Source organism: Cygnus atratus, chromosome 10 (assembly GCF_013377495.2).
Source record: "Cygnus atratus isolate AKBS03 ecotype Queensland, Australia chromosome 10, CAtr_DNAZoo_HiC_assembly, whole genome shotgun sequence".
In the NCBI taxonomy this organism is placed as follows: domain Eukaryota; kingdom Metazoa; phylum Chordata; class Aves; order Anseriformes; family Anatidae; genus Cygnus; species Cygnus atratus.
Window position 1 is genome coordinate 8,051,253 of NC_066371.1, and position 22,821 is coordinate 8,074,073.

Consider the following 22,821-nt stretch of genomic DNA (forward strand, 5'->3'; position numbering starts at 1 on the left):
TGTCTGCAATGCCAGTTGCTATGAGCAATGAACACTGAAATTCAGGAAACTTAGAAGACCGAAGAGTAAATGATCATCATTTTGAGTTATGATGTGGTTTGAAGTCCTCCTTGCCCACGACACTGCACAATTGTTGCAATCCTCAACTGTAACCACTGCTGTTTTTACATTAACAATATTTTTAACATTCAGAACTGGAGAAAAAATTTTAGTCAACACCAACCTGTGTTGTTTTTTTTTTTTAATATATTGCTTTATAAATGTCTCTTTGTATGATACTTCAAATGTTTTTGTTCTGTTTTGGAAAAAACAGGATTTCCAACACATGAAACAACCCATGAAATGACAACCAGGCACGCTACCTGCTCCCATTTCGGCTTGAAATTTAGAACATAAATGGATTCTGACCTGTAGATTGGCAGAGTGAAGTACGTGCCATCCACAGTGATAGAAGAGATGTTTTCTGCTTAACGGACTGAGCGTTGTACAAGAACCTGAATGAATTCGCATACTTGCAACATTTGTAATAGCAGCACAATACACATCGAGCATCCCAAGGCATTTGTTACCTAAGTTGCATAGGTTGGCACTTTATTTTAAGAAAAGTAAAAATAAAAACTCACCCCTGCTTGTTATTGTTTTACTAGGCTGCTGATTCCTGGTATTTATCCAACCAGTTAAGATTGCTGAATTGATTTAATATTCTTACCCTATAATTTTACACTCAGACCACATCCCGCTGTGAAATAGCTAGTGCTAATGTTAGTCCAAATGCTGCTGTGGGACTTAGGACAGCACAGGGCACTTCAATAGCTGTTTTTTATGGTTACAAGGAGAGAGAAAAAATATAATTTATCTGGTTGCTGTGGTTAATTCACAGTTTCACAGCAGAGGTATACTGTTCCCTCTGGGTACATCTACTTGTATTATAGGATATTTCATTCACAGTTCATCCGAGACATTCCTCTAACTCTGAGCTTACCAATTTATGTGAGAATACTAGAGATGCCGTATACGATTTAACATATACATACTAAAAATATTATATAAAACATAGGCATTAGCAACAGATCGATAAAGAACATAAACTAGCAACAAATCAAACAACGATGGGTTAATAAATTGTTTCTTGCAGCTAAGAAAGGGAACAAAAAATGCACCCAGCTTCTTAAGAAATATTTCTATTTTTGACCTTTTTTTCCCAAGTTAATTTCACAGGAAGCATGATTGCTAAGACTGATTTCTCTTTTTTTAATAGCTGATCATAATTCTAAAATCCAGAGTTCAAAAGTTTTAAAGTTGTATTAAAGTTTCTTGTAATATAGCTTACAATGAACTAACGGCTGAGTAGGAGAAGGCAGCAGTAACATCCTCTACTGCTGTGCTCATCAAAAACCTGTACTCCTCATGGCACATTATCTCTCAGCAATTACAAACCACTTCTTAATGGAACCTAACTAGAACATTTGAATATTTGAAAATACTGGTTCAAAACTATGCATTGTAAAAATACTGCCTTTAATCCAGTTACTGCACAAATAAAACCTTGCTCTTTTTTTCAAGACCTCATCACTACAGCAGCACTGGGGAAGGCATTTCCAGAGAAAGTGTCTGGAATTAATCCATTTAATTAGTTCCAGGGAAACAAAACAAAGATCAATTGCAGCTGCGCCACAGATTCCTCATTGCCTGACCTCAACTGTCCCTGCCTGCTCCCCTGTGCTCTCTCCCCAGAGGAAGGTATTTCTGCAAATATTGGGGAAATGCTGCTCCACATCTACACAAAGCGGTGAGGAGTGTGTCAATAGCAGTTTTCCATCCTGCTGCCAAGACCTTATCCTCTTTAGTGAATTAGCATACCCTAAATGTCTCAGCTTTTATGGGACACGCTTCACAGCAAATTAAAGATTAAAATAAAAACTTTTTTTTTTGTTATTTCATTGTTTTCAAGGTCACCACCATGATATTTTGAATTCTAGTCTTCCACAACCGAAGCACACATTTTGCTGTTGTTTGACTTACGATTGCATGCTTGACATTATCTTTTTAAAAAAGAGGTGATGCAGATCGGGGCTCCCACTGAGTTCATAAAAGTGCCTGCAGAAAAGACATTCACACAACTGACCCGCATGGTACAAACATCCCAGGAGCTGTGGAACAAGCACAGTTTCAACTAAGAGCTCTCATTTAAATGTACTGTTAAAAATAACCACAATCCAGCAGGCACCAGGACTGCCTGGGCTGGGACGGATGATTTGTGCGAGGCTTCATAGCTCTGAGAATTTAGCTCTTTAAGCCATCTCTGTTCCCTGTCTGCTCTGCAAGAAAATACTTCCCCATAACGAGCTCTCTGTGGATGGCTTAATTCAGCCACCCTGGGTGCTGGCTCGCAGGGTCCTTTCCCTTGACACGAGGGATGGCCTCATGCTGGCACTCGCTGTTGCTAATGGCAGTATTGACACGTGCAATACAGATGGATGCCTCGGATAACACCCAACGGGGGTAACAAACCTCAACTAGGCTCACCCCTGCTCTTCTTTTTCCAATCTTCCTATCACTGTTGTACTCTTGTTTCTTCCCTAATTTTAGGCTCACCGCTGCAGGAGAACAGATGGAATGAAACTCCGAACAGATTTCTTTCCACCAACCTGCGGTCTCCTGACACAGCTGTCCTCTGCAAGTTGCCCGTGCTGTTTCTTTCCTGCCCGTTTGTATTTTCCTCTCCCTACCCAAAGCTACAGCCCCACCTCTGTCCTTACCCCACTTCTTAGATGTGCTCTTTTAATGGCTTCACGTTACTCACTTTAAACGTGATGCATTTCAACGGTGTCTTCTAAGCACTTTTTCAGCCTTCTGGTCTGTGATTCACAGGACGATTTATCACACTACTCCATTCCTCCTCTTTTCCTGTACTTGCATGTGTGCCTTAAAGCCTGCATGGCAGTGCTGTGGAGAACGAGCCTCTGAGCTCCCACGCAGGATCGATGACTCCTGTGCTGCGCCTGACAAATGGCTGCTTAACCTTTTTTTGGAACGTAGAAATGATGGAAATTCTGTAGTCTGCTGCTTTATTGTCTTTCCTATCATAAAGCTTTTTTCTAATGTCAGACCTAAATTCCTCCCCCGCTGCAATTTAAACCTAAGACTCCTCATCCGAAGCACAATGGATGCAGAAGATCATTTATTCCTTGCAGACCCCTTTCATGTACTGGAACACTTGCATCCCCTCTCAGCTAACAATCCTGCCTGCCTGTATGGTCTTCCCAGCTTCCTCAAAGAAAAGGTGTATCTTGTGAGATATACCTCACCTCTCACAGCCACAGTCCTCTTTACACCTGGAGATACACCAGCCTGCTGTAGATTTGGTTTTCTTTTCATTTACAGGACAGCTGAGAGAAGAACGCTGCTTCATGAAATTCAGATGAAGGCTGGCCACGCATGACATAGGAAGAAGCTGGCTTCAAATACCTGGCAAGAAGCAACTTGTTATTGCACTTTCGTGCTCCTGAGAACCCGTTTAAGGTGACACAGGTTCTACAGTTATGTGGACTCAAATTTATGAGAGCAAGGTCTGATTTAACCGATAGCAGTTATTCAGTCACTCTATTAATATCAATGGTGCTGCTCAGATTTAAACCTGAAGCAAGATCTAGACTGTGCTGTTTCCTTGAAATGGGACATCCCTGGGTCAAAATCTGCTCATTAATTTTTGGTGTTGTTCCTGATGTTGTATAATGAGGATTAGAAATGCTCTTTTCTGAGTTTTGTAGATATCATTATGGTTCTGGAAATCACCAGTGACATGCATTTCACTTCTTTTAATTTCCCTCTGACTTCTTTTCTTTCTCCTTTCTTAAGACAACAATTGTTTGTTTGTAAAGCAGCAGCTCGCTACCGACCTCATCAGGGAGGAATCCAAAATCTTGCAGTGTTTTGTTTTGCAAGAAAAAGTAAAACCAGCGTTAATTAAAGAAGAGTAAAAGTAACAGGCATATAATTAGATAACATGCCCCCTTCCACAATCTAGCTCTTAACAGATCATCCAGCATGCTTAAAAAGCAACTTTCCATCTGCAAATCTGTCTCTCTCTCTTTTTTGTCTAATGAGCATGAGTTAGTCTGTTCAAAAGCCCAAATGGGCATCTCAGGGCCAATTCAGCAGCAGGGGGTCCGTTACTATAACAACTGACAACTCCTGTGATTTCTGAAAGGCCTCAAGTAGCCGTTTGGGAAATGGGTACTGAGGAAGAGGTTGGGAAGGACGGGTGGTGCGGGACACAGTGTCAAGGCCTCCCCTGTGCTCACCCATGTCGGCTGTGCCTGTGCAGAGTAGGCCCCAGCACCCCACCACCCTCACAGGGCAGCCAGGCCGGATCCTTCCCAAGTCCCAGTGAGAAGAGAGGATAAAACCCCACAGGCCCACAAGGGGAGGAAGAGCAGCACCGCGCTACGTTCTGGCCTTAGCGTTTCTCCTCATGGGCTCTCCCCCCTCGCCCCAAACTGCACGTCGCCAGATGAGAGCGGGGATGCAGTTGGAGAATTTTTCCTATCAGTTTTCCCCGGCAAGCGCTCAAAGAACGGTGCCAACAGCTAGAACAAGCAACGAGCGGCTGCCCTGAGCTTCAGGCTGGAAAGCAAGCTGCCTGCCGTCGGCACAAAGGCTGAGCTCGGCTCCCCACGCGGGATAAGAGGGAGATGATCACAGGCCTGCTCCCCTTCAATGAAAATGAGCAGCGCTTTGAGATACAGCACACAAAAGGGCCCACTGCTTCAGTACCTTCACCTCCAGCACTGGCAAAATCAAATACAGCCTGGGTCTTCTGCCATAAAGGCTGGAGTGCTTTCCCTGCATTGCCTAGGTTGAGGCAGGGAGGTCAGAGGGCTCCGAACCCAGGCTGGGCTGCACGCTGCTTGCTGGGCAGTTATCCTCTGACGCTGCTTTCCATCACACAAAACTACGTGCAGCCAATTCCAGAGCAAAACGCAGGCATGTCCTGCTCGGTGTGAGCAGGGCACGACTGGTTACTGAACCTCCGAACTGGGATGGTCACAGGGAGAGGTTTCAGGCACACAGCTCACCTCCGTGTTTCTCCTCATCTGCCTGTAGTGCTGCCCGTCTCCCAGCTCAGGAAATCTCTCCCCTTGGTTAACTCTCCCCACCGCCTGTGACAACACAGCTTGCACCCTGGGGCACTGCTGTCCTCAAGCCAAGAGGACATGGTCCTCTGGCACCACTGGGGCAGCGTCAGCGCGAGCATCCTGCTCCTTCCTGCCTCTTGCTGCTCCCTCGGTTATGCCAATGCAAATCTCTCTGGTTACTGCATGGACCAGACTGGGAGTTAATCTGGTTTAAATCAGGGCATGAAAGACCCCCTCTTTTTTAAAACAAAAACAGCAAAATCAAAACCAAAAAAACAACACATGGATCATTTCTCAATCCAGCTCACCACATGGTTGTACAAACATTTGCTTTGGTATCACAGAGGGCAGTGCAAGGGCAGGAACAGAGGAGGGTGCTTGATTCACTGCTGCTGAAATAAATACACTAGCAACTGCACCCAAGTCATTCTTAAAATCAACACACAGACTCAGAAAGTGTTACCTAGCATCCTCCAAGAGTGAGAAAGCGAGCAGAATCACAAGTATTTTAGAGTAAGCTGAAAGCAGCTTTTATCATTGTAAGCAAGCAATTTTACAAAGGTCTGTAAATTTGCAATGTTCCTTTTTCAATCAGTACAGTAGATGAACAACACACTGTGTACTCATAAAATACAATCTAAAGATAGGTTCAAATAACAATTTCAGCACTTTTTACAACCTCCTACAGGCAGAAGTTCACATTTTTTTCCCAATGAAGTTTTAACACTCTTAGCTATGCGGCAGCACAAGTTACCCAGAATTGAACACCAAATGGCGGTTTTCCAAGGCACGGTTATTAGACATGATAACTACAACTGTCCTTGGTCGCATGTTGCAGCTTATAGTTCTAAATTACAAACTGATTTACAAATACAGCTAACTGACCTTCTTTGGTGCTATTTCACCCGTGACTGAGTTCAGGTGCTGAAATATTGAACACCTGAGCTTGCTCCCAGTGAGGTCTTTGCCACCGAGTTCAACAACAATGCAGTCAAACCGTAAGTGACTTGGCCCCAGGTCACACAGAAAATCAATGACAGTCAGAAAAAGAACCCACATCTCCTGGTGCTCAATGTCATTTCCTCTGCACAGAAAGGCACTGCTGAAGAAGTGTGAGGCTCTGTCACAGGACCTGTTCCAGGGCCTCTGTTCAATTCAGTAGGATGCTTACCAGAGCCTAAGAAAACTCTTCTTTTAAATTCTGTACAGTTTTGCCTAAGGAAATTTAAAGGCCTCTTTTTCCCAAGCTGTCTCATATACACACATGACTATAAACAAGCAATGTAAGCTTGCTTGCTCTTTGAAAGGCAGCAGCTGTGTTGTTCCAAAAATCCCTCCTGAATGTAAACATATTAGCACTGTATAAACAGCTTGATTTAATAAGAAATGCAATACAACATTCCTGCTTTGTCTTTGGGATCACAATGTTGATAGTGGCAATAATTCAGAGGTGAATTATGGTATCTGCAGAAAAGAAAGAAACAGAAAACTCTCCAGCTATAGTTGTGAATTAATTTCTTCCTCTTAGCTGAAAATGAGAAATGGCTATAATTTAGTTCCCATTTAAAAGTTGCTGTTGGCTAAACTCTAAATCTTAATTGCTTCTTAATATTCTCTGCTTATTTTCCCCTTTGAAACCATAGTCTCTGGTATTGTAGTATTTATATTAAAAATCAGAATGGAAAACAATCAGGGGAAGGTCACCAGTCACTCCTAAAACTCCTTTCTTTTTTCTAAAGTGACAGAACGTAACATGCATCTTAGTATTTTAGTTGATTTCCCAACCCTATTTACACTCCTGCACCTCTGTGAGAAAGGAAGTGCCACTGACCCTGGGTATCCCTTACAGTGTCAATATTCAGGACTTCTTCAAGTTGTGACAGGAATACAGTAAAAGTTTCCAGGCATAGTATGGCTCAGCATGCTGTAGGAACTTGCCTTGTTGCAAAAAACCTGAAGTCACACACAATCCCTAAATAGTTTGGAGGTCACTGCCAACACACGCTGCAATTCTCAAAGCTTGTAGAAAAGGCTTTGAGAGTAACAGTGGCAAAGATGGCAGAAAATCCAAGTCAAATTTTAAACTGACCTTGAAGTACTGCAGAAGGATCTCATGATACTGAGTCTGGGTATAAAATCACAGATGCAAAACAAATGCCCAGAAACACAAAAATAATGTGCTTGGGAAACTGCAGCTTACGATGCACACGCTCGAAAGGGCTCTACATGAGCTGGTAGTGCTCCAACGAAAGATCATAAAATCGGAGTGAATAGTTCTCCGAAATACGCAGTGGTTGTCCAAACAGAACCCAATTTCAGGAACTAGTACGGAGGGAATGAAAGCAGAAAAAAGAAATACCATTGTGCCACTGCGGAAGCGAATGCTGAATGTTGGGTACTACACGGATCTGGCCTCCTCATATTTTCTATCTGCTAAGACTCTAATTCTCTACACTACAAGAAATCAGTATCAGGTGCTAGAACTAGGAGCAGCAGCTTCCTTCGTCATGCCCATGACAGCTCAAGGACCAGCCAGGCCAGCTTTTCTGTAAGAGGAATCAAAGATGCACAGAAGCAAACTGTTGAACTATAACCCTCCTGCTGCGAAGCCAAACTCCCAACCAGCCCCAGTGCACCTCCGTGGCTCCTGGTCATCCCGTGGTGCCGCTCCCTTCATTGTCCTGGGGTACGAGGCAGGGCAATCTTTGTAGCTTCATTATGCTGACCTAGTTTATTTTCCATTCTACCAACTTCAAATCACATAGCCCTCTTTGCACAGCGGTGCCATTAAAAGTACTGAATTCAGGAAACTTTAGTAGAAAGGTAATTCAGAGCGGCTGCTTGCCTCTAAGTTCCCATCCCTTTTCATTACTGAGATGGCCACTGTGCTAAAAAGAAGGAAGTGACCCTTTCTCTTCAACATCAATCATATTCTTTCGCCATTTGTCCAGGACCCACATGGAAAAGGAACTGAGAACAGCAAATTACCTCTGCAAATAAGGGAGTCTTGTTCAGAAATGGGACAAATCATTCCCAAATATATTAAATTACAAGAAGTCTCTAATGAACACAGCGTGGAAGTTCCACAGACATAGGGAAAGCTTCATCAAACAGTGACTGCTTCCCTTCTCTCACCTTTTCACATAAAAGGAACTAAAAACAAAGCTTCTTTCCAACAAGACATCATCACAAAACTTACTTCAGTTCTGTATCACAGAATGCGATACAAAGGAGCAGAACAGAGATAAACGTTTTGCCAAACCTTCCTAAGCAATCCCTTAACTCCTTATTTTGGTCCCTGGATAACAGGGCACTGATGCAATGCAAAGAAGCAGAAGGCTTTGCTCTGCTTCATTGTTCTACTTATGTCACCTCTGTTCTCCAATCTTCTTATTCCCACTAATGCTCAAAAATGAAAAAGGGAAAATATCATTTGTTTTACCCTTAAAATGTATTGCCAAAGGGTAACCACGTCTCTTCTGCATTTTCTAGTTCTCTGGGTCGTATTTTGTAATGTTTTTTCTCACACCAGAACAAAGAATTTCTGCGCAAGAGAAGACCCCTTGGTCCAGCATGCCTGTCCCCTCGAGGGTTATCCTTTCATAGCAAGTGTTTCTCTGCTGTGCACTTCAATACCATGTTTCCCTTACTGAAAAATCTGTCTCAAACTCATTTTCATGCCATTTGCTTTGATGGTGTTAATTAGCAAATTATTCCATATGTTGCCTATTACATTTTAAGCTAAGTATTTCTTCCCGAAAATCCAGATCACTGTTCCTTTCAAACTCGTAAATTAGACTCTGAGGTGTCTGAGGTTCTGTTTTTCCCTTTCTTTGAAGCACTTACAAAGATAAACATTTTATTTTTCCTAAAGAATGGTAATCACACTGAAAAGGGCACACAAAATGTTGTGTTACCACTTCAATGACACGGTCTGCACAACGTGAAATGTTACTGGGGACAATTTGTGTTCTAGTTCCTTGTTGATTTATTCTAAAACACGCATTTACTTCTTTTGTACTTGTTCTCTATTTGTTAAAAAAAATCCTAAGAACTATGAATTTAGGAACAGAAGCTTATTTTGAATTGAGAACATGTGCCTTCAAGTTTGCTTATTGTTCTTCAATTTGTTGCTTCATATTTATCCAAAACTTTTGACTGTTATGTGACATACCTTCCAAGTCTACGTTAATTTTAAATCTCTACATTCTTTTTAGCATCAATTATACACAAAAAATTGATCCACTACTGTCAAGGGTATTAACGTACTACGTGTTCATAATTCTACCAAAGCTATTGATGAATGGTAACTACTCATGCAAATTATGGAGAGCAGATAAAAACCAATTGCTGCAACAAAAATGTTTTGTTATGCAAAACAACAAACAACATTACTGGAAAAATAATTTGGTTTCAGTTAAAGCTTTTGTTCACTTCCTTGATTTATGTGCCTGTTTGTTATTGCTAAGCAAATAAAAATGTTATGAGGGAGATGGTTTGGAATTTGAAAGATAAAACGCATTTAAGTAACGTATCTTAATTTGAGACTTGACTAATATTATGATCTATAAAAAAACAGTATTTACCAAAAATTAGTCTCTAACAATTGGTCACTAAGCCAGTACTTTCCAACTTTAATATTCTCTCAGGGAGAGTACTGTTACTAAATTTGCAAGTATTTCTCTCCACCCACTACAGAATCACAGAATGGTTGAGGGTGGAAGAGACCTCTGAACATCATCTAATCCAACCCTCCTGCCAGGCAGGATCAACAATGAGAGGTACCAACACCCTTCTTGATAACTGCTGTGAGCATTTTATTTCTAAACCCTTCCTCCTTAGAAGAGCATTTTGTATCAATGCAAGATAAATACTACTAGTCCCTTATTACAGTGCTTCAGGATACACCATATACTTAAAGGGCTTGTCTGGTATGAATACGACCAAGCTTAGTTCTTCAAATGAAAAAAAAAAAGAGAGATTTTGGAAAAGCGGTATACTGAAGGATGGGACACTAAATGGAAATGTTCAGAACCTTTGCAACTTTAGCATTTGCACACATATCACTGCTATTTTATTCACTGTTTTACTGTAATCACGTTAATTACTCGCAACTGTTAATAGAAATGAATTTCACAAGAATATTGTCATCTACTTGTTAATATACTTTAGAATGTTTCCAGTCTCAACAATTTGGCCAATTAATTGCCAGTAAAATGGGTGCATTGAAAAACAGATTGGTATTTTTGTAATTGATTCTGCAGATATAATGATTAATAGACCGCTATTTCTCACCAAAGCTACTTCTCTGTGTCCTATCTAAGCAGATTTTGAAATAATTCCAGAATGCCTTCTATAAGGCTAATGTCCGGCTAATTTTCACTACAAGAAAAATGAAGTATCTTAGAGTTCTGGTTCTGGCATAAGAAGGCACTACCGGTTTGTTTTACTCTAAATCACCTGGAGTTGGATTTGTTGATGCTAAACCTAATTTCCACTACTGAGCCTGGTTGGTGTAAAGGATGCTATCTCTTTTTAAGAGGCAATCTTCACTTGCAAGATCTTGCAGTTCGTACTTGTGAATGCTTCACCAGTGCTAAGGAGCTCCTACATAGAGCATTGCTATGTAATGTGCAACAACTTTATCTCCCTTTTGTAGAAGTCAAAGGAAAAGAACGAACACCTGAAGATCACACAGAAAGTTAGTGGCAAAGTCACATGTGGTAGCTAGTACAGTCTCACTAGGCTTTTAATAGATATCTAAAATGAACTAATTGTGAAAATATTTACTGACATTACAGCTGGTTCTACCACTGCTACTAGTAACTTCATTTTCATGACACAAAAATTTAATATTTGAGACAGCTGAATAGTTAACCAACAGAGCTGTTTTAGCATCTGGAGAGATATCTAATGCATCTATCACCATAACATCCAATAAAATAAAAAACACGGGACCGCATTAAAAAATACCATCCAAAATGTGTTTTAAATCACGATCAGTTTCCCCATCTAAAGAAAACAGGCTCACCTCCAGTAGACAAGCACAGCAATGAGAAGAATGAGGCACACGAAGGTCAGTGCTGAGACCACAATAAGTGGGATGATCCATTCCATTTTACCAGGAGAAGGTCTCGTGGCCATGCTGGAGCTGTTCTTGTCAGCTGTGTATTAAACACATAATAAAGACAATCATTAAGTGTAGACAGAGTTACTGTATGGAAATATGTATAAGCAAAACAAATAGCTTGTGCATTTTACATGATATGAGCAAACACTCAGAGCAAAGATCTTCTAATTGCAGGGTGGGATTCCATTTGTCTTTAGTCTGAAACATTAGAGCACAGAAGTATGGTGTTTATTGCCTCATATGGCTTGGATTTTACTGCTGCCTGTAATTACAGTCTCATACACAATTTTAGGACTCTATCACTCAAGCACCTATTATCAAATGTGGAGGACCCTGCCGAGTCATTCCACCACAGCAACAAAGTAAATGTTTTGCTCCGTCATCAGTGTTCGCAGGTAAATGCACCCTGTTTCTCAACACTGCAGGACAGCTCTGTTTGCAAAGCTCAGCATAATACTTTGCTTCAGAAATAAATTTCTTGGTGACTATCTTCAAATAAAAAATCCTCAACATGCTGGGTGTCATGTCACATCATTTGCTGAACTGTCACAATCTGGTGAGTTACTGCATACGAAAGCACTTTTTAGCATATGGATTGTCAAAATGGATGGATGAATGAATGGATGGTATGCGTTGTAACTGACAGAAGAAATTGTTATGCGGCAGCTTTTGAACAAAATTAAAGTTGGTCAATATATGAGAGCTGGCCGAGTAACTTCATTTTCACTTTTTGCATGTCTTTAACACCGTGCCAAAATTACTGTATCATATATAAGATAAATATCTAGGAGTTCTTCGGGTACTGGAGCTCATAAGAATAGACCCTGCACCTACACTGTATGTCAAAAAACACCAAAACTGTGCAAATTCAAGTAGACTTGATGAACAAGGTTTTTAGATAAGATTTTCAGGTAATCCTGTGTGGACTCAAAGATCCCTCCCTGTGAGTCCCTTCCAACTTAGGATATTCCATGATTCTGGTAACATGGTAGTGAAATATTTGATTATAATAATTTGATTATAAACAAAAAGTACAGAAGCGGATTCTGTATTTCATCCATGTTTCCTAAAAAAAACAGACAGTAATTGATTAATACCTGTCAACAGGACATAATGGGAAAGGATTAGTGTAAACAGCTTCTGATTTGAACGAGGATTGAAACATACACACTTGAATTCTACTTATTAGACCATCAGGTCCTTCCTTACCAATGTGTTTCCTTGCCCTCGTTCGCTATTATATTATCATATCTTCTGAAACTGCTGCAAATCCTACCAGAAGAACATAATTGCCTTTTCACCATAGGCAGGCAAAACAGATAATTGGAAGTCACCAGATGTCACATAATATGAAGTCATACTCTATTTTAATAGCATTTAGATTATATTCCTCCATAGGCAGGAGTAAAATTCAACTAACGTGGAAGTAAAGGTTAATTGTAAATGCTTTCGCCTGACTGCTGAAAACAGAGCAAGGCTGCAGGCTGCTGCAAGCCCAGCAAGAAATCTTTCTAGTTTTAAGAACTAGGCTGATGGAGGTAATGCCCTTTAGCAAGCAACCTAAATGAGGTGCTAATCAGAGGGATGTTTGGTGGAAGTGAACGTGCACTGAGTGTAGAACTGATCAAAAGAGAGATGAGTAGCCACTGGTCTCCAACTTCAGTAAGAACGGCTACTGAGGTTACCAACAGAACCACTCTGCAGAATATGCACACGACGTTGTACTTAGAGCACGTGGTGAGTGTTAGTCTTCACAGCATACTAATAATATGCTCCATACCATTTTCGAGATAGGTTTTTGATTTCCTTGATCGGCAAGGAGTAAGGAAAAGAACAACCCTACAATTAAAGCAAAGGCTTATTCTCTGTATTTACAAAACCTGCAGAAATAAGCCTTGAGGCATTGGTCTTTATCAGTGCATTTCAAATCATTTAACGTCATGAAAAAATTAAGTCTGTGAGGTGTTGCTAATCAGAATGGCAAAAAAGACAAAGTAAAAACCATGCAACATAATAAATCTTAGTAAGGAGCCAAATGGTCCTACCACTTTACATCTGTACGGGTATTACTTCATTTCACACCAAGGACAATATTCTATTCAGTTTTGCCTCCACATATTTCAACACAAAAACGTATGTTTTTGTTTGCATGGAAAGAAGATTAAATTCCATTGTAAGCACAGCATGGGCTAGAGTCCCAATGCACGCTATTAAATTCTGCAATGCTCATGATGCTCCTCTTACTCAGTCTACTGTGGAGAACACACTTATCTGACCGTGCCAACTCTGTATGCCACAGATGTGAGGATCAGTAAGTGCTCAGTATGCTGAGTGCCAGAATTGCAAATGCCATTCCTGCATGCTGACGGCTGGCCCCGGCTTCCAGTTGGGAATGCCCAAGCAGTGATGTGCTGAAGAAAAAACATAAACCATTCCTGTACTGTCTTTGAAGAGAAAGTCTTAGGTGTTTTCCACTGCTGAAGTAAAGTGTTGAGAGAGGTTAAACAAACCAACACCAATAAAAGTTGCTCTAGAATGACAGCTGGGGCCAGAAGCACAGCAGTACAGCTGGAGTGTTGGCAGGTGTCTCTTGAGTGTCATTGCAAAAGAGCCTAAAAAAAGCACACTGGGTAACTTGGAAAAAAACTGAAGAAAATACGCACACAAAGGACAGATCTGGGCCCTTATATCTTCCCATTTTTCTCATAACAAAATAGTATACAATAAAAAATGCTCAGCATTTTACTCTTTCTTTTCTAAAGTGAGAATGTTGAGGCATGGTAGCACCAACAGCATATCCTTGTAACTGTGCCCATATAACTACTTCAGGGAAAAAAAAAAAAAAAGCTTAAAAATGGACCAGGAAACTCCATTTTTTCTAAGAAATGTAAACAGTTTCCAGTGGCATATGCCTTCGTTGAATTAATTCAGTTTGCCTTTTACTGGCTTGGAATACATCCCGATAGGAAGGAATAAAAATTATTACAGCATATCTGTTTCAGGAGGTCCCACATGACACCAGCCCAGCATTGCTAAATAAACTTCTACGCCTATAAAATCCGTAATGCTTGCTTTCCTGTGAACCACCCATTCAGCAGTGCCATCCAGGTCCTGGATGGATGAGGCCCTGGCATGGCGAGTATCAGAGAGCACTGGGCAGCGAGGGGTGCTTTGGCAGTGAAACTCCTGCACAAAGGTCAAGGCATTCTACAGTCTGTGAAATGTACTGTTTTTCTGGATATTCTTGGTAATTCGTTACTGAGAATAGACATGCATTTATTTCCCTTAAGTTACACTGCTTGCTATAATAAGCAACCACAGCCTTAATATATAACGGATCTGCCTTTTTCTTTTGAAACTTCCCTTTATCATCCCTTGACATTGCACAAGCCACCGGTACAAAGTTCTGTTTGTTGTACTGTTGCAGATACCGATAACTACAACAATACACGTTCTGCATGCCCAAAGAAAACCTCCACTGCAGAGTTGCCTCTGTCCCTATGGTCACTTAAAAAAAAAAGTCACCTGCTCACCCCTCCTTTGAGTAAACAAAATTACAGACTTATATAAAACTATTAGTTAATTCTAGAAAATAATATTGGCCATGTTATTCAACTCTGAAAAGGCAAAAATGTATGTTCTTTTAAAAAAGATCGCTTTCACACAAGCTCGTATCATTGGACAGCAATTTTCTACCTATTTTTTTAAAGGCATTTATGCTGTATTCAGACTTAGAAGCTGCACACAACTAAGCATGGATTTTCACTGCTTTGTAAACGGATGCCAGTCATGTTTAAACCTGATGTTGGATAACTGAGATTCATACTGTTTGCACGCATCAGATTTTTTTCAGTAATCCAATTCTTTTATACACAAGCCATTTTACTGCTTGCTTCCATAAACTGCCATACAAAATGGCTCATGTGCCACATGAAAATACAGCTTAATAATCCTTGCTGTGTATGGAGAAAGAAAGAATTACACAGATGTTTAATTATCTTAATGAGGTTACCCCCGAAAGGCTTTTGTAACCTCAGACTTGGCAAAGCCTGTTCTAAAAACTAAAATTCACTCTGTTAAAAGTATATGCCTGGCATGAAAATTTAGCCTGCACATCATGATCGCTTTACACAGCCCTCTCATGGGAGGAACTCAAAATAAATGGGTGGGCACTGAAGATGGGAGGACATGGATGAAGTTCCGATCAAGGTCCAAACACAGGTCTCTGTTCTTAGGTTCTGCTCATGACTCAGGCAAAAGCCCCAGCCAGATATATATTCTTTGCTCACAACAGCCCTTTCTTTACCTCCTATCATGTACAAAGGATCTGTTTAACTGTCTGGCACAACAAACCAGAATTCTGTTGGGTTGTGTCTGTCTAGCTTGATTAAACTGAATCATCCTATTTCCTTTTTATTTCCTTTTTTTGAGGAGGGAGGAGGGGAGAGCATCATTCTAATTGCTGTTTTTCTAATTTTCAGGTTTCAGAGTCATGGACAATGCTGAGCAGCTGCGTGTGTAACAGTTGCAGATCAAAGGTACAATTAGTCTAATGTGGGCAACAAAACAGAGACAGGGACGATCAGGAAAATGAAAGAGGAGAATGCAAGCAAGCGCTCAGTGACAGAAGAAAATCATTAGCGTTGGCCAATACCACCAGACAAGAAGAGGCCAATGCCATTTGGAAAATAATGACATGGCCTCAGGAGAGGTGTGTGTATGTGTGTGTGAAATAAGCACTAAAAGAAAATGAGCCTTGCTGTGCTAATTGGCCTCGCACTTTCCCCGTAATTTCTCATGTGTTCCCTGCTCTCCTCTAATCATCCACACTCGTGAGTACTTCCCCATCCAGTTATCTCCTTACAACTGCTAATTTGATGCTATATAATTAATTTTACAAGTGTACATTGTTATGAAACAATTTTCTACTCCTTAAAATGATTAAACTTTCTACTCACAAAAACATTTTGGAAACCCTGACAGCTTTTTAAGAACTGATTTCCTGGTGAAAAGATGCATCCAAAAAAGTTTCTGCTCTCTATGGGACACAGTAAGCTGCAGCGGCATTGTCTCAGCTCATTTCAGAAGTGAGCTGCACCTTTGTTTAACTGTCCTGATCCTCAGGAATTATTTCAGACAATTCTGGCAATATCCTCTTGACTTTGCTAGTTGTTGCCTTGATCTCAGGTTCACCTGGTTGTGGAAAATCTTGAAGTCCTTTCCTCACAGGAAGAGGTCTTGCTTACGCCTGGAGTTTCACTGAACTCAACTTCTTGCGTGAGCTAGGTCTGGTCTGTTTGTATGAATTACAGATTTCCATATTGCTACGGAAAAAAATTAACCTGAAGAAACCAGTTTCAGGCTTCGTGGTCGTGTTTGACTTATGGGCCAATTTCCCAGGTGTAGGTTTTGCTGGCAGGAATCTTTGGTAACCCAGATCTAGCCTGGGGGAAAGTTCCTCTGTCTGCGTTCCTAAGTCTCCTCACAGGGCTAACAATCCCAAAAGGTCAGCCAGGCCTTACTCAGACACATCTAGTGAAATATTTGGGCAAATTCCTGGTAAAGTAGACCTCAGCTATTCATTGCAGCAGCCTGGGGACAAAAGATGCAAAGAAAAGGAGGAAAAACTCACCTAAAGAGACTTTGAAGGACAAGATCATCACAACTGGTGCAGAGAGATTCAGACTGAAAACCTCTGTCCCCGTCTCAAAATCTTCTCAGAGCTGAGAAGTGTTAGCTTTACCCAACTTCTAGGCAAGGAGTTGCCACAGTTGTGGGCAGCCTAGCTTCTCCCCCTTGAAGTCAAGGACAGGGAATGAACCTCTACCTCAGGGAAAGTAGCACAAATGCAACCTTCTTCTCTGAAGAGCCATTCCTGCCCTTTTGCCACCAAGTAGCCTCCTCGGTTCCCTGAAGGATCTGGGAGAGGCTTGTCTGGGAAGTTGAAAATATGGTACAGCTCCTTCCCTTGTGGGCAGGTATGTAACCAGAAGTTTAACAAAGATTCAACCAAGGTCAGCGTGGGTGAAACAGATGACTTTTTCTCATATCTTTTCCCCCAGCTAATGGTGGTTATTTCAGATTTTATTTTCTACACATGGAAGCCAGATGTGTAAGATACAAGGATCTTCAGAAGTTATTCTCCCCCCATAAAAGCATGGGAAAACCTAATTTGCAGAGTCCTTTCAAGACTGATCCATCTTTGTGTGCAGTCTTCAGGTAGGGTCACTTCAAGCCTCCAAGCCTGCAAGTGAGCAGAGCTCTTAAAAGAGCCTGTCTGGTAGGAGGCAAAGCTGTATTGAACCACTTTCAGCAATAGCTCTCTGCATGCTAAAAAGAGACAGAAATCACTACAGACTAGGAGGATACAACCAGCAAGTACTTCTTAGCAATATGAACAATATTTCCCCAACTCTTCATTGATTTTTATCTTCTTCATGGAATAAAAACCAATCTAACAACAATCCCTCTGTCAGGAGCTAAGAAGCATGACCAGCTACCCACCTTTCCTTCAATTTACATTAGGCTGAGAATAAGCCATGAGGGCTTTTGCTAGGGCTTATATTAGGGATGTCATATTTGGGCCATTCAAGAATCTGATGCATGGGAAACCAGGAAGCAAAAAGACCAACTAAAGACAGCCACTCCAGAGGCAGGTTCACCCATGCAGATCAAACAGTTGGGGTTCAAACCTAAATGGTGCTGAATGCTTACTCTCAGCACTGCAAAGTGTGGTGAGGACAAGTTCCCTTCTTCCTGCTAAAAGGTTTTTAGGGCAAGTGGTGTGTTGAAAGCTGCCTGACAGGCATCTCACAGTACACTTAGTGGGAGCACTGGACTTTCAAGAAGATAGTCGGGTGAGGAATAAGAAAAACAGCAGTGTATTAAAAATATATATATATATAATCTGCAAAATCTGGTGCAGGTTTCTTGGCTTCTTCACTAATCTGTTCTCTTACAGAAAAGTTATGATTCACAGCATTACAGTCAGGTCAGCATTTCTGTAACAAATATTATTAAGGATTGGATTTAGCTTTGTTTTCTAAATTGGTTCTGAGCTATAACTGAGTGCACGATGTCTGCATTTTTGTGTTTGTAAATGTAGGGAAAAATAAATATTTAAGTTTTTTTTCACAGTATTCTAACTCTAGAGCTGCTTTGATGAAAAACAAAATTAGAAAACAGTCTATAGATTAGCAAAATAAACAATAAAAAAACAAGCAAACAATAAAAACATGCGCTATCTTATAAATGCTGTTGTAATATACACAATCACTCAGACAAACTCATTGCCATATCTAAATCCCAGTCCTTAGTCTGCAAATAGATCTGTATGAAAGTACTCCACTTGCTCCTTGCAAATTTTTCCTCACCAGTGCGTAGAGTTTCACAAGCAGAAATATGTGCATGGACCTGCTGCACAGTGAGTTGGGAGCACCACAGGCATCTGTTTGCACAGGCTTGTGCAGCAAATTCTGACCACACAAGACTTGGTGCACAAGATCACCAGGGCATGCCTCCAAAGGTTGTACTTGCTGTGCACATACTGTGGAGTAGGTACATATATCCAGAGGTGATGTGTACAGGAGCATCATTAATTCTCATCAAGACAAATATAGCAAATCTGTGAGCTCTGCCTGGCTAAATTTTTTTCACAGGGAAAAAAAAAAAAAAAGGAGGTAAGCATAGTGCAAAAGGTGCCTGGTCTTAAAAGATCAGAGCATGTAGATTTTGTGGTGAGAAATAAACCACCAACAATCCCATATTTGGGAGAATGTCTCAAAATCAATCAGGGAGAATCCTGCAGACAAACAAAATGAGCTTATAGCACACAGAGCAAGCTTCCCATGAAACACCAGCTCTGCAGAGCAACCAATCTTCCAAATTAATTTCAAAACCATAGCTCACTGCATTCCCCCCCCCTTTAAAAACAACAACAACAACAAACTCTTCATGTAGCCTTTTCCAAAACATTTTTTTCCAAATTTCCTCTTCTAGTAAGAAGAACAAGTAGCACGAATTTGTCCTAATAAAATAAAAATATGATTCTTTCCTCTCTATTTCCCCCAGTAATAATTTGTTGGTTTGGTCCTGTAATGACCTGTCTATCGTGGAATCCAGGAACCACAAAAATCTATCAACTTGAAATCAGTAAGGAATTTGGTTTGTGCAATTTTCCAACAGCCTTATGCTGGTAAAAACAAGGCCACTCACCTGGGTTAATGGTGATGAATTTGTTATCTGAGGGGTATTCCTCTGGAAACCTGTCATCCTTTGGAGGAGGTTTTCTTGTTGTCTCTGGTCTTCTTGGGATCTTCCCTAGGTAAAGTTCGTTGGTGAATGTTGGCGGCACTTGGGTGGAAGGGAGAGGCTGGGGCTGAGCATCTGCTTCAGTAAAACTCTCCTCAGGGTGTCCAGCCTTGGGGGCAACGTTTTGGTTTGGCTCTTCACCCGATATGGTTTTATTTCCTTCCTCCTCAGCAGTTCGGTTGGGGGAAGCCGTAGCCACACTGGGCTCTGTGCTATTGCGCGCCTCCGCAGCTGCTGTCGCCCCGCTTTTCTCCTTCTTCTCGGCATCCTTTTCATCTTCTTCCTCATGCTCCCTCTCTCCGTCCTCACTTTCACTCTTTTCATCCTTTTCCCCCTCCTCGGCTCCCTCGCTGTCCTTCGTCAGCGCCGAGTCCCGCTCTGGCCCTGGGGAGGCGGCGGCCGGGGCCTCTGTGGTAGCTACCACCGGCCGGCCGGCCTGCTTGCTGGGGGCAGCCGCCGCCGGGAGGCGGGTGGGCCACACGCTGCTGGGGAAGGAGGAGATGCCGCCACCGCTGAAGCCCAGCCCCGCCAGCAAGGTGCTGGTCACCACCGAGGCCACGGTGGCCTGGCTTCCGCTGGAGGAAGGCCCCATCCCCGTGGCCATGGACACAAAGGAGAAGGGGAGCCCCGAGGAGGTCCATGTGGAGGAGCCAGAACTGATGGGAGCCATGTCGGCTGAGGAGGCAGGAGAGGCCGTGGGCTTGAGGAGGTCAACGGCAGAAGAGAGGAAGAAAACACAGCAGAGAGCATCAGCAGAGGCCCCAGTATACTACCTGGGATCAATTTTCTTTTGCTTTCCTTCCCTTTCTACACAAATGCAATTTTGCTTTTAAAAATGAAAGACCTAAACCACCTAGATGCAAGGCCAAGCCAGGGACAGCACAAGCAACAGAGCCACGCTATGGCAAACAGCGCTGAGAGGAAACTTGTGTTTGCCATTTCTGAACAATCATTATCATCAAAAGCCTCTTTATTATTATCTTTATTTTACAGTGGGACCTTCTCCACCCATCTCACTGGTGACTTGTGTGTAGTTTCCTCTCGGGGTGGGAAAAGATTTAAAGAAGTTTAATGAGTTTAGCTGCATTGCTCACATCTCTTTAATCCTCAGTATACGTTAAGTTTAAAAATACAGTATTACATAAGGGCCGTTCCAGAATAAGAGCTGTGCTGCCAAAATGTGCATCCATGGCTGGTGGGTCTGCTCTGACAGGGAACTCTGGCTCTTCCCACATGCATTGTGAGGGCCTTGGATGGTACTATTTTTATTTCCTAAATTTACCGATCAGAACCTTGGTATATATTTGAAGAACTAGACAAGTAATCCACCTCCTTAAATTACATGTGGAAAAAAATGCTGAAATTCAGTCAGTTGTCTAAGGCCAAGGAGTAATTCTGTGCAAGAGCCGGGATCAACATTCCTGCTCAGACCACTTTACTGTGTTCCCTCTCCAACTTATTCAAGAATGTCTCACATTACTGAATTCATCAGCAAGAAGAGCATTAGGTGGAAATGCACACATCATACATGGGCACACAAGAGTTAAATAGGTCCTGCTAAACCTTGAACAAGACCATAAAATGTCTATGCATTTCTGGAACTGCAATCTGTAACTTAACAGTATATCTGCATCTCTTTGCAATTCCCAGTTTCAATCAGGCCATGTAGTTGAAATACTGCAGCAAAACAAGAAAGGCTTTATCACGTTATTTTTGACCAGCTGCAATCTCAGAGAAACAGAGATCTCAAAAGAAAACCTGTGCTTTAAAGATTTCAAGCCAAAACTTTAAATAAGCATCTAAACTTTCGGATATGTATCAGCATAAATCCCTAAGGCGTTGTGAGATTTGCTTGTTGCTGGCATGTATGGTCTCAAAGCTGGACTGAGTATTAAAATTTGACAGCAGATTTTATATGTCTAGAATACCTCTACACATCATTAAACAAACATTAATCATTCAAATTCAAGCTTTGTATGCATTACTTGCTTACTAAGGAGTATATCAAACTGGAACAGAATAAAAACAGAAGCAATGTACTTATAGCAAATTCAATAGCATGAATTCAGTCCATAAATTTGATCGAACAGTTCGGTGCACTGAATACGAGAATTTTACGTTACAGATAGTTTAAGTAACCTCATCAGGCGCTTTCAAAACTAAAAGAACGTATTCCATTTTTACTGTAAATGTATCAACATTTCTGATTCTGGAATACAAAAGCCTTTTTCAGTGACTTGTAAGAGTCTCACCTGAATTAAAATTAAAACAAAAAGTTTGTTAAGGTTTTATTCACACAGTAGCAGATAACTTTAAAGCATTGGATGAATGAAGATGCTGTGCATGAAGCCTGATTCCTGTCACATAGACTTTTGGTTATATAGTTAATAACAGCAGTTAAATTTATTTCCACAGTCATCATTAAGATTATGTAACCCCATTAAATGAACTCAATATATAGTTTGGAAGATTTTTTTAACACTTGATTCCCCAGTGGTTAAGGCTCTCGGAATGTGAAGCTAGAAAGCCAAAATCCCTTCAATATTTTAGGTAGGTTATGAAACCTTCTGTGGCAGGTTTGAACAACCACCTTCCCAGGAAAGCAAAGGCCTGCTGCAGATTCACAACATTGTGCTGCCACCTGGTGGGAACGCTGCCCCAAATTACCAATGCCCATCAGCTCACTGCAGTGATTTATGACCACAACTTACCACTCCTGTTTTCACAATTCTGGTCCCCTCGAAAATTCGAGTAGTGTTAGCTGAGAAACAAAGAATAACAGCGTTTCAGTGGATAAGGAAGGGATTCAGGAATTGACAGCCGTATCACTATACAATTCTTGCTAAACAATTGCTGGATTGCTACTATTAAACCTGTCAGGAGGGTAAAGAAATTGAGGCCTGTGAATGAACCGGTAACTAACCAAAGACTTGGCAGGAAAATGTCAGAGAAGACCCGTTGCATGCAATAAAGTCCAAAACATGTATGCTGGTCTCAGTCTGGAGTTAAGGCAACCTTGGTATTACTCACCTAACTTTGCACTTTTGACTAAAGAGAGATTTGTTTGCCTTTATTCAGGCCTGGTAATGCTGATGTTAAGTACACTGCCAGAAAACACATGCTCTCCTTCAAACCCAAGTTGAAAGAAATGTCCTGACTTACACAGGAAGCCAGAGCAGCTGATAATAACAGTTTCTTTATGTCCTTACGATAATATTATCTTTATCACTATTTACCTGAAGT

General features: G+C 41.3%; 1 protein-coding gene across 1 annotated transcript in view; it reads right to left on the reverse strand.

The window, feature by feature from the left end:
* PTPRG (protein tyrosine phosphatase receptor type G) overlaps positions 1-22,821 on the reverse strand; it is a 403,467-nt gene that overhangs the window by 58,663 nt on the left and 321,983 nt on the right. Inside the window, exons 11-13 of the mRNA XM_035547040.2 lie at positions 22,290-22,339; positions 19,483-20,278; positions 11,170-11,302 (exon numbers count right to left, since the gene is read on the reverse strand). Of these exons, the coding sequence (XP_035402933.1) occupies positions 11,170-11,302; positions 19,483-20,278; positions 22,290-22,339 (979 nt within the window). The remainder of the gene's footprint in view (positions 1-11,169; positions 11,303-19,482; positions 20,279-22,289; positions 22,340-22,821) is intronic.